This window comes from Rhipicephalus microplus, unplaced genomic scaffold, assembly GCF_043290135.1.
Source record: "Rhipicephalus microplus isolate Deutch F79 unplaced genomic scaffold, USDA_Rmic scaffold_660, whole genome shotgun sequence".
NCBI lineage: Eukaryota > Metazoa > Arthropoda > Arachnida > Ixodida > Ixodidae > Rhipicephalus > Rhipicephalus microplus.
In genome coordinates, this window is record NW_027465217.1 from 22,819 (window position 1) to 35,673 (window position 12,855).

The 12,855-nt window shown below is 40.7% G+C and overlaps 1 protein-coding gene across 1 annotated transcript; it reads left to right on the forward strand.

Annotated features, from left to right (window-relative positions):
- The first annotated feature begins 201 nt into the window (after positions 1 to 201).
- Positions 202 to 12,587, forward strand: LOC119174022 (MFS-type transporter SLC18B1-like). Its single transcript, XM_037424801.2, has 12 exons — positions 202 to 516; positions 1,412 to 1,485; positions 1,716 to 1,863; positions 2,190 to 2,258; positions 2,441 to 2,543; positions 2,790 to 2,941; positions 3,462 to 3,560; positions 4,749 to 4,837; positions 5,988 to 6,083; positions 9,067 to 9,141; positions 9,647 to 9,740; positions 12,097 to 12,587. Exons 1-12 carry the CDS (start codon positions 361 to 363, stop codon positions 12,172 to 12,174), a joined length of 1,233 nt encoding a protein of 410 aa, XP_037280698.2. The 5' UTR covers positions 202 to 360; the 3' UTR covers positions 12,175 to 12,587.
- Positions 12,588 to 12,855: the final 268 nt, after the last annotated feature.

The following is a 12,855-nucleotide window of genomic DNA, read 5'->3' on the forward strand; positions in this document are numbered from 1 at the left end:
AGAAGAAACAAGAACACTGCTCGGTATCAGAACAGACATCAAGAAAATTAAATTCCTTTTTTGTGAGCGCAACAGAGGGCATGCTGATACACTTGTCACACATCTTTTCAATCTCTTCTGCTTTTATAATCCCGCTTGTAAGCTGATATCTATTTATTCTCAGAATTCTGAACGCATCGAACAAAGGAAAGCAAGCGCACTTCTTATAATACACTGCCAGAAAACCACTCACCACGTACTTAAGATTGTAATGGTGTTCACGAAGCCGTCCATTTAGACAATGACCAGTTGGCCCGACTTGTAGCTGAGACCACAAAAATTGTTTTCAGTGCACTCACCATTCATAAACATGGAATCCCGATGTACCGAGATTTCCGCTTTGGTTACTTGACACGTTCATCCTGCCCTGTCTCTCCCAAGGCTGACGCTGCTGGTCTGGAAGCTTGGAAGTATGGGTTTTTCTTTTCTGCCGTTAAGGTGGCAATGTTGCTGGGATCTGCGATCAGCGAACGAATTGTAAGTTTGTCTCTATCAAATACCTCTGTTTCGCAAACATCATATTTGCAAGTTTTTTTCGGTGCGCGAACGTAAGAAAAATGGGACAGGGTACACATAAAGAGCACTTACTTCCAACTAACTTCGCAGAGTGGCAAAATATATGCGTCAAAAAGGGACGATACAGAACAGGAAGATAAAAGACAAGCCTAATCAATGCGTCAGTATCAAAACACGTGTGATGGGTCCTCGATTGTCTTAAGGCCGAGTCAGGTAATCACCTTGTAACTGTGATAAAACAACAGGTGAAAATCCTGTACGCAGTTCTCACCTAGCAAGTGTATTTATCCGCTTCAATAATTTCGCGGGTAAGGTGATTCTTATGCCTTGTCAATATACAGCGCCGATCGAATAGGTGGGTGCAAACAGAATCCCGGCAATGGATGCCAACGTGCTCTTGGTACCCTTGACAGGGCATAAGAATCAGCTTACCTGTGAAATTATGGATGCAGAAAAAACACACTTGCTTGGTGAGAACTTCGTAACCTGCGCAACTGTTGTTTTACCACACTTTAAAATGAGTACCTGGTTGGGTTTTACGGCGATTTAGGACCCATCACACGTGTTTTGATACCAAGACATTAATTAGCCTTGTATTTTATCTTTCTGTTCGGTATCGTTCTTTTCGAAGCATATATTTTGCCACTCTGCGAAATAAGGTTAGTCGGAAGTCAGCGCTCTTTCTGTCTGCCCTGTCCCCTTTTCCTGTCTTCGCGCACTGAATAAACTTGCAAATATGACTACGCACCAACTAACCCAAGTTTCCACTGTTGTATGTTCACATACGTCGTTTCTCAATCGCTTTGCTAGTGTCCATATATGCATCCTCTAATGCATGGCAATGTTTTATTACTAGATGGCCTTAGCATCACCACGGAAGTGTTATTTATCCGGACAGATTGGTTTCTTACTGTTCACTACTCTCTTAGGGTGAGTGTTTATACAATTTATTTACGTTAGAGTCTGACCGTACCAGATAATGGTATACAATGTAGGCTTTACCAATATACTATGAAAACATTTACTCAGATTTTCCACTGTGGGCTAAGAATGAGATAATTACATAACAGCTTAAATATTTGTTAACGTGGTGAATGAAGTCTTACTCACATTGTTTACCTGTTTTGTGAACCTACCACATAGTCGCATCTTTTTCGTAGGTTGATGTTCTGGTCACCCAAAGGCAGCGTATTCCTTAGCCTTTGTTTAACACTGGCTGTAATCGGTGGTTTCTTTTCAACTGTGTTCCTTGTTTCGGCATACGCAGTTGTCACTTCAGAATTTCCTATGCACACGGGTCCTATTATCGTAAGTACTAAGGTTTTCCTTTAAATCCTGCGTTTTCTTGACAGTTATAGTGTCTCCTATATATCTTCAATGCTTTTCCGGACGATTATTCTGTATTGAATGAAGGATTCACATACAAACTACATAAATTCACAAGAGACAGCCAACATTCATGCATGCAGCTCAATCTTCCAGCTTTCGCTGCGACTAGGCTGTGCATATGGCGCAGGCTCGCCGTTGTTGTTTCTTTTTTTAATGCAGAGGTAGTCAATGACGTAAAGTACTTAAAAAGTAAGAGCTTGATGAACATGTTACCTGTTTTTTACAACAGAAGATTTTTGTTTCAGGCTACGATGGAGTTCTTGTGGGGCGTGGGAAACATGGTTGGGACAGGTCTTGGAGGTGTGCTAATTGACGTAAGTGAACAGTATAATTTTTTTATATTGAAATATTTTCCTAGCGCTGCATTATGCACAGTTTTTTATTTAAATGAATGCACAGGCTACAAATTCTTCAGCGAGTTTGAGCCCAGACAATCATTTACAATTTGTGTGTAGACGTTTGGACCGAGTGAAACACTTTCACCGATACATTTTAGGCATGGGCGTACCCGCTGCCCTTCTTTGTAATAGCGGCTCTGCTCGGACTTTCACTGCCATGGACGACAACCTCAAAGAAGCTGTCCGACATATCTGTAAAAGGTAATTAATGTACCCTGAAGCTGAAGAATGCCTTTTTAATAAGGAAATCATCCAACAAGCTGCTTTATATAAATCCACCAAAATTCCGGTCTTGGTGGTAGCCTGTAGAATCGGGCTCATGCAACTCTTATTTTGTAAGCAACAAATGTAGCCCATATGAAGGTTTAGCACAAAACAAGCACAGGGACAGACATCGCCTCAGTATACTTTCTAGGAACAATCACTTTTTCTCTTGACTCATTCCAGATGCTAAAAAATCTCCAACATCCGAATCTCTGAAGAGGCCAGTAGCTTTGTTGCTTATTGATCCTGTCTTTGTAATCGACATGATTACAGTGATGATAAGTTGGATTATTATGGGATTCAATGAACCGACGTTGGAGCCACATCTCAGACAGGTAATGGAGATCATAAAGCGGTATAATAATGTCGTTACCACATTCGTTTAGAAAGGTGTTCATTTGCGCATTCGTTCACATTTTAAGACAGTTGCATTGAAAGGGCTATTATAGAAAGTCAAAAGGTCAAGAATGGAGGGGGCAAGAGTGCTCAAAAACTAACTTTGCAGAAAGGTGAATAAGGCAAAAGATCGGTCATAAGTGTCATGCGATTAAAATTCATTTACGATAAGCAAAAGCAAACCACATAAGAAACGCACAGTGATAGCTGTTCAATTCCAAGAAATCGCAATTGAGACCATTTTCATTACACCACCGAGACATTCAATTTTCAGTCATTTGCTCAGTATCTAAGCCTCAGTGCTCCCTTATAGCTTGATTCAATATTAAAACATCTAAGAACTTTGCAGAAATTTAAGTATGCAACGTTGCCCGCTTTTATCCGAAGTAAGCCCTTGTAACCACGCAAGATCAATTTCGTATTCAATTATACACTTTGAAAATAACTAATTTCTTGCAGTTTGGCCTTGATACTGCGGAACTGGGTGGCGTTTATATGGTTCAGTTTGCCAGCTACACGATATCGTCCCTTGTTGTGGGCATTCTGTGTCAACTAAAGGTACAGTAAACTTGGCTTGCATTTTAATATGTTTCCTGTTGTCTTGCTTTTTAAAAGAACATTGCCGTGAGACCTGTCAGGTGCTCGAAATTAAACACCACAAACCATTGATTGATTGATTGATTGATTGATTTGTGGGGTTTAACGTCCCAAAACCACTATTTGATTATGAGAGACGCCGTAGTGGAGGGCTTCGGAAATTTCGACCACCTGGGGTTCTTTAACGTGCGCCCAAATCTGAGCACACGGGCCTACAACATTTCCGCCTCCATCGAAAATGCAGCCGCCGCAGCCGGGAATCGAACCCGCAACCTGCGGGTCAGCAGCCGAGTGCCTTAGCCACTAGACCATCGCGGCGGGGCAAAACACCACAAACCATAATGATCATTTCTTGACTGTAAAGAACATGCCATGACAAGAACTTCATTTAAATAAAGTCGTGGCTGGAGTTTTTTTTTTTTAATGTGCTAAGCATTTCTTAAACTATAACCCCAAATATTTCGGCCAACCAATCAGATATATAATTACAATCGATGACCGCACAGCAGATACGCACACTTAACACTATCAATAAAATGGTTAAATATCTTAACGAATGCAATTGAACAAGCACGCCACGTACAGAAGACCTATTTCGAGCCATTACCTACCTACCTGCCTGCCTGCCTTCCCACCTTCCTACCTAACTACCTACTCACCCACCCACCCGCCCATCTATCTATCTATCTATCTATCTATCTATCTATCTATCTATCTATCTATCTATCTATCTATCTATCTATCTATCTATCTATCTATCTATCTATCTATCTATCCGTCCGTCCGTCCGTCCGTCCGTCCATCTGTCCGTCAATCCGTCCGTCCGTCCATCCATCCATCCATCCATCCATCCATCCATCCATCCATCCATCCATCCATCCATCCATCCGTCCGTCCGTCCGTCCGTCGGTCTATCTATCTATCTATCTATCTATCTATCTATCTATCTATCTATCTATCTATCTATCTATCTATCTATCTATCTATCTATCTATCTATCTATCTATCTCAGAGTATCTAGTTTCATTCAGTTGCAAGTGACGTTACCAACCGCTTCTTTTTTCAGCTCTTGTATTGCTGTTTCAATAAAAAAATATTTTTCTTACACACAGACATAGATGATTACAGTCACCAATATTTCTTTTGCAGATGGACGCATTTTCCGCTTTTGTGGGGCAATTTCTTACGGTTTTCGTGTTTCTTTTACAAGGACCAGCGCCATTCCTTTCATTTGAAGCGTGAGCAAAATTTGTTCAAAGCCCAGTGTAGAACAAAGGGAGCGGCTTTCTAGGAGTCGCGCAACATATATGTATGGCTTTACAGTAATGAGTACTTCTATCGAGTTTAATTATCTGTACTTTGGTATTAGAAGTGCACGTGATCTTTAAGCTTGCATAAAAAAAATGCATGTGTGACCTGGAACATTGCATTATAATTAATAAAATGAAAAGTCACTTTAATTACTCATACGGCATAATTTCAGCAAACTGCGGGCTATTTCGCAAGCAACAGTTACGCCATGACTACTTCTACAGTAAACATATAGAACAACGTTATTTACTAGAAACTACTTAAGAGCTAATATGTTTCACCTAAGTCATCAAATGTTTCACGGGTACTGTGATTCAGACTCGAAAACACCAAATTATGAACATTTCTTGTATTGTAGGTTTTCTGAGAAGACGCACCTTCCATAAGTAGTGCATTACAGCCTTAAACATACGCCTAACTAACCAAGCTAAGTTTAGTATAGCAGGTATAATTTTGTTGTACACCAAGCGTAGACAAAAGTTGACTACAAATTTAGCACCCCCCCCCCCCCTGAAAAAACATTCTGGTGCTATGATAGAAGGCACAAGGAATGAAATACTTCGAATGACCTTTGGCCAGCTATGCTGTTTTGCCTTGCACATAATTACAATTCGTTTTCAGAGCACAGCAATGCCCCAACAATGTAGTGTACTAAATGACTTAAATGAAGTCACTATTCGAGGGATTTCATTTAAACTCCATTTATATTATTCATGTAAGTAGAAAAAAATTGAAAATAGTTTCGCATGATTTATTGTACATGAAATGAAATGAATAAACGTTAAAGCTTTTCAGCATTTCCTAAGAAAACATTAAGTTGAGTTTTCTATTATAATCAAGGTTTCCAAAAACATCAAGTTTTTATAGACCATTGTGAAATATAGCTGAATTACACTCTTAATCACGTCCTGACTAAATAGTGGCTGTATTCAAGAAACCGTACAAAAAAATCAGGTTTACTTGTCATATCTACAGTGCTTCAAGCTGCACCTGATTAAAAGTGTATCCGGTGATTCATTGCAGTTATTGCGCTCTTCAATGAGGTGAATTTTTCTGTAATTTCCTTTCTATCTTCAGATCTATGTGGATGGTTTACCTTTCCCAAGTGTTCACTGGAACAGGCATGGCTGCCCAGTTCGTTAGCGGCTATTGCCATGCACTCAAACACGCAGTGTAAGTTTCTTAATTGGAACGGTACGTAGCAGTGTTCACCCGATCCCATGGCAAGATGCAGTCGGCATTTCGCGGCAACACAACTTAATTATGGATGTCAGTAGCCACGCTTAGTAAGCAAACAAGTAGATTAGTGCACAATAATGCGCCTTTTCACCGGCCCGAGAGTGTAAATAATGCCTTCAAGATAGGCTCCCAAGGAATGGTTTTCTACAGTAAAAACTCCAAGCCGTGAGCTAACTGCATAAACGTGGCTCGTCGGTACAGAAATGTTATTGTCAGTAATACAAAAAGTTAACTAAATAAATTTACTTCGAAACTCTTTGTGTCATGTCTGCCAAAATTATGTGTAATTCTATACGAAGAATAACAATAAGCCTGTTTTCGAAGCATGTACTTCATTCCAACATCACAGCACGTTATCCAGTGGTCTTAGGGGATTTCACCATCGGCTTTTTTCACAATGACTACTTGAGTGCATAGACTTCAGTATTAAAAGGCGCCCCAACCCTGAGCCAGAAAACGAATTAAAAACCATGCGATGCTTTCTAATGAGCCGAAAGACTCTGAGAGCACGTTTTGGCACGCTCACAGTGCGAAACTTTGGCCACTGACTTCCTCAGTGGGACCATCCGACACACCACCGTATATGAGAGACTTCATGCCTACTTTCAGCAAAGACTTCGCTGAAGAAAAAAAAGAGCGACATTAGAACATTCACAATATATTTATATTTACCACCAAAAATATCTATTTAAATCCTTTCAGGAAGTACTGAATCGCGCGGCTAGGTATATTTATTCTTTATACCGTGGCAGTGCCACGTGTTACGCTTTGAAAAAATCCTTTTTACCACTTCTATCCTGTCACCATCACATGTCAACATTTATTATTTCAAAGGTGCTGTCACTCATGTCACTCGCAAAACCGTGTCCTTGGGTGAGACTGTTCACAAGGCGTTTGTTATCCAATGAACAAGACAAACATATGTTTGAGCGTACATCTAAGCGTGACAACTGCAACTGCGTAGGAACTCTTTACCCCGTATTGTGAAACTGTCCCGACTTCGAAGAGGATCACCGGACTCTCTTGTGCACCTTGAGGGGACTGGATGGTCGTCCTTTTACTAAGGTGAAGATTTAGCGTGCCGTCTCTTTAGTAAAGGGAAGCTCCTGGGTGCGTGGTTTTTAGGTACATCAGCCGTGAAAGCCACATGATCCCTTCTATAGAATTATTGAAGGCAACATCACCGAGAGAACGCCTGTGAAACCCTGCACTGCGTGTGGTTTACAATGTACATCTAGTTCTCCCACTTCCGCTCTCCCCTTTCGCTCCCACGTGTAGGATAGCAAATTACACGTAGTCTAGTTCACCTCCTCTAGTTACCAGATGTGCGTATGGTTAACCTCCCTCGCTTTCCTTCCATCTTTTTCTTTCTCTCTCTCATCTCTATCTTCAATAACAACAATTTCGCAAGAAAGAACGATGATATAATTATGAGGCACGCCATCATGAATGGTGCTAAAAATTTTGACAACCCATGCTTCTTTAACGATTGATTAATTGATATGTGGGGTTTAATGTCCCAAAACCACCATATGATTATGAGAGACGCCGTAGTGGAGGGCTGCGGAAATTTCGACCACCTGGGGTTCTTTAATGTGCACCCAAATCTGAGCACACAGGCCTACAACATTTCCGCCTCCATCGGAAATGCAGCCGCCGCAGCCGGGATTCAATCCCGCGACCTGTGGGTCAGCAGCCGAGTACCTTAGCCACTAGACTACTGCGGCGGGGCGGCTTTTCTAACAGGCACCTACACATAAATTTTAAGCCTTATGCTATCGCCGAGCGCGTAAACAGGTAAATGCCATTCCTCCTGAAGCTGCTGTTATACCCCGTCCAGTAATAGCTAGTCAATACGTAATAACTTTTTTTATTTATAGTATTGATAATATGTAAAGTTTAACGTCCTATGACCACGATATGATTATGGCAGACGCTGTAGTAGAAGGCTCCGAAAATGTCGACCATCTGGCGTTCTTTAAAGGGCCAGTAAACAATCCCGAGGTCCAAAAATTGTTATAAAGATAAGTATGCGCACTTTTGCTTTTTGAACATGCTTGTTCAAGAATTTTGCGATAACGTGCTATATAGAAAGGAAGTTACAGGGGCTAGAACATCGTTTTAAGCTGGTTTCAAGTTTTCGCGTGGCCTCACCACCCTTCTCTCTCAGACTCAGAGGAAAGGTAAGGGAAGGCGTCGCTCATCGTCGTGACTGGTTTAGACCAATGGACGAGCTGCGTGCTACGTCAAGTCGCCGATAGGTGAATTTGCGTATACTCTACGAATTGCGTATACTCTACGAATTGCCGAGATTCTTTAGCGGGTGTAAACGAAAAGTCGGAGCCTGTTAAGTGGCTTTTTAACGTGCACTTTCATCGCACAGTACACGCGTCTCTAATATTTCGCCTTCGTCGAAATGCGACCACCGCTGCAGCCAGAATTGAACCCGTGATCTTTGGGTCAACAGATCAGTCCAGTAACAGCTATACTACCGCGGTGGACGCAATGACTTTTTAAGTTCTTGAAAACGTGGTTAGGGCTTCTTGTGTACATTCTGCAACCACCCCTTATGTCATACTGTATTGAAGTAATGGGATAGTGTAATGGGATGTGAAATGAAGTAATGTGATAGTGATAAGCTCAGGGTTTTGTTTTCAGGTTTCCCGTCGCCAGCATTCGCGATTGTTCACTCCAGCGATCGGAGATGCATAAATTCAGCGAGCCAAATCTAGATTATTTCGCTGCCTTTATGACGAAACTCATTTGTCACTGGTGCCTCGCTCATTATTGTTTATACTAATAAAACACGAAGAATGAGCACATTTGTATGCAGACAATACAGTGATGGAAAATTGTTTATAATACAGTTAGTGCCTAGCAGTTTTTGTGCTCAGATAACAAACCCATCTCTTTGCAGGGCAAGAGGATACTCAGACGATATAAAAACGACGTCTTTCATTTCCACCGTCGTTGTTACAAGTCTTGTCTTCGGGTGAGCCCATTCTTGCTTTTTTTTATTATTTGGCATCTATCTCTTGATCTACATTTGCTTTTAATATTCTGATTCACTTAATCTTGAAGCGCTAATTCATTTCGCAGCAACAACAATCTAGAAAAGCAAAAGTGTTTAGAGTCAAGTGCGCCACCAAGACATGAAAAACTGGTGAAACTACCTCCAAACATTTTCATCGTTTTAAGAGCATTGTTTTTTAAACTTACATATATACCTTTCAGTGGTTTTGGTCAAGGTGCACGCATGTTCATCTCTAGATATTGTAGTACACATTCACTCGGACAGAATGGCGAAGAACGTTCGTCTATTCTATCTTCAGCCATGCTAGAACATTAGTGCCTTCAGTAAACAGCAATTTATGATCAATAAAAGCTAAGCGCAGGTTTATTTTTTTAATTTTTTACGTTGTGCATACATACGACATTTATTCGCCATACCATTTGCAAATTAAATACGAGCACTCAGTGTTTCCTACTTTCCACAGGGCTACCTTGACGCCTCCTATAGCTGGATATCTTGTAGAAAGGTTTGGATATAGGAACGGGTCAATGTTCATGTTTGGTCTTCTGGTATTTTGGGTGAGTACGCCTTGCTTTCAAACCACATGAACAGCGAAAAATATGTATTTTTTCATGACATATATAAACTTTCACGATGAAATCAAAAGCAAGAACTTATTCTGCACGCAGTGCATTGCAGCAAGAGCTATAAGTGCAAGATATGCTGGGTTTCCCAACCATCACGCAGCACTATTTTATGCAAAATAGGAACGGCGTCACACCAAGCAACTTTATTGCATATTGTTGACAGTCCACAGCAAAGAGCCACTTCTTAACTTTTCGTTAACGGAGTTACTATTTAGTCAAAACTGTATTTCTATCTTGGCAAGCACTCACTCAATTATCAAAATGACAAATATGCATGTGTATAGGCACGTTCGAAATACATCTAACTGCGCCTTTTCTACAGCGCACTAATTGCTTGCTCTTTTCACCCGGTAGACAAAAAAAAAACGCGAAATCTAGAAAGTGACCCACGAATATCTGTTGCGCGCATCAGAAAGCAGCGCCCTGAAACAGGCTCGTTGCGAGGTATACGCAATGCTAAGAGATAAATGCAAAAAGAAACAAGTTATGTATCACCCTATGTGCCAGTTCCCGGCTAAAGAAACGTGCGCCTTTGGTATTGCTGAATCAGGCCGTAATGTGCCTAGCACTACAGCCGCCTTATCTTTGAGAACAGTCGGTCGTGAGATATGGACGATGATAGTGGCGTGCAATTGAGCGAAAGGAATCTATATAATAACATTGCAACTTTTGTGGGCTTGCAACGTGTATATATGCCCTTGTGAAAGTGAGGAACGCCCTCTGTAGCAACAGACAACGGCCAAAACGGTTGCTGGTTGTGAGGTTATTTAGCGCTGCTTTGTAATTTTAGTTGAGAGCACAATCACATGAGTGTTTTCTTTCATATCAGCGGGGTTTCTTTGGCTTCAGGGGGAAAAATGAGCACACAATTAGTACTTTGTTGAAAATAGTGCAGTTTCAACATGCGTATACATATGCCTCATTGATATTTGAATAATTGCGTGAATACGTATTGAGTCGTAAAGACAATTATGACAAATTAATTATTTCATATTAACGAAACGTCTGTGTTGACTACCTAAGTCTATTGGGAACAATATACACTAAGTTTAATAATTGGTGGTGGTGGTTGTGATTATGAAACAAACGTGGTTAGCCCAGCCTGGTTAGCAATTGTTCCACCTGAGCATGTCCTGAATTGTAGAGATCTGTCACCAAATGCCACACAACCCAGTGTGTCGCAAGAAAGCCATGAGAATGGTCTAACGGTTCAAAGCAACGATATAGTTGAGAGGGACTATAACCGAGGGCTGTATAAATTTTGACTATGGGGGGTTCTTGAACGCGCACGGGCATCGCACAATAAGCATACATCAGGCATTTATTATATACTACGTCTGTGTCGCGTAACCCTGTACCTTATTTCTTTGTAATCATGCCGCGTGATTATTGGGACACCCCTTATATCAGCATGTGATTTCAAGTGGCTTGACGCAGACGAAAATCCACATATGAGTATAAGAACAACAATCACCTTAATTTTCTCCCTTTTACTCACTAAAACAACAGAATATGTTCGTTAACTTACTTATTCCATGGCAACCTCACATTATTCCTCATTTCCTGCCTAAAATAGGTGATGATATTTGAACACCTTAATGTACAATATGTTACTTTCGCAATTTTCACCATTGCGTAACCAAATATAGCCACATTCTGCTCCTTATTTCGGATCGCGAGTTTCAAACCACCACTTGAACCACTAAAAAAGCGGCTCTGATTTCCCCCACCTCTTACTTGAATTCTTGCTGGGAATGCTTATAGTAAGGAGATCAGAACGTCTGTGTTACACGTGCTTCACAGTATACGAATAAGCCTAACTTAATAGTCCATCCTTCCCTCATACCTAAAACATTATTTCTTAAGGATTACTAAATGGTGACATTCCTATCACTTAGGGGCCGTCTCTATAGTGTTGTCATCCTCTCCACGCTGTCTCCTTCTGCAAACCGCATTACCTTAGCGTGTCGCTTAATTTACAGTGAATGTTGTCTTTTTATCAACTGAGATCGATAGCAGCAACAAGACGTGAACTGAATATAGCTTTGTAGTATTTGATTTCACGCCTAAATCGTACATGACGTTTATAAATTTAAACTTGCTGAGGGCTGTCACTGCTTGCGTTATTGTATGCCGCGTTTAGGCACTGTAATCGTGCACGCGGACAACTCACCTTAAACGTTCTATGACAAGATGAGTTTAGAACAAATTTCTGCATGAATGTCTGCGTTACTTCTCGTTGTAATTAGAATTGCTATTTCTTCCCTCGCCCTGTTCTTCATTTCAGACTCCAGTTACATGCTTTCAGTGGATGGCTTCCTCCTGCAGCAGGCAACGCAAAAAGAAGTGCGACATAATTACTTAATTCAGTACATCTTGATCGCATACCTTTATATTAGGTTGATAATAAAAAAAGTTTCGTAATTTACTATTTCTTTTTATTGTACATTGACGCTGTACTCGATTGATATGCGTTTTTTACTCCTCCTCTCTTCCTACTTTTGCCGTGTTACATAGAATCGTGTATACTTTCTCCCTTCCCTCTAAACACACTGTATGTACATTGAGGGCGTTTTAAATACATAAACAAAATATTGCTAATTATGTTCACTCTTAGAATTTCAGCCATGCCACCAGCCATCACGCTCAGTTAGTTCTTGCTTGTTTCGAGCTCAAGCAATGATTAGGAAAATTTGAGGGGTTCAATTTTTGCACAGCAGCAATCCGGTGAAGATGAAATTGTGTAGATAAATAAATAAAAAATAAAAGAAAACAGTGCGAGAAGAGAACACCCGTTCTTGTGGATGACCAAGGGTGTGCAGGCGCTAGCAGCAGGTAGCAAATGGTGAAATGTCTAAGATAAATAAAATTAATTTCGAATTCGTAATGAAATGTTTTATTGCAGGTCGATGTGCTTTGGACGCACTTTTTTGAAAGCTGACATTATGCTTGTGTTCAGGAATTTTTTGTCAGAATTAATGTTATCTTGATACCAATAGCAAATAAATGTTTTAGGAGCGAAGCTTCTTAGGGTCTGGGTCGTTCC

What these genes read in the sequence shown, in the direction of transcription:
- LOC119174022 (XM_037424801.2), top strand. Translation starts at nt 361, where the DNA reads ATGTACCGAGATTTCCGCTTTGGTTACTTGACACGTTCATCCTGCCCT. An exon ending in CTGCGATCAGCGAACGAATT is followed by an intron (nt 517 to 1,411) that starts GTAAGTTTGTCT and finishes TTTTATTACTAG; the next exon opens with ATGGCCTTAGCATCACCACG. An exon ending in CATGCACTCAAACACGCAGT is followed by an intron (nt 6,084 to 9,066) that starts GTAAGTTTCTTA and finishes ATCTCTTTGCAG; the next exon opens with GGCAAGAGGATACTCAGACG.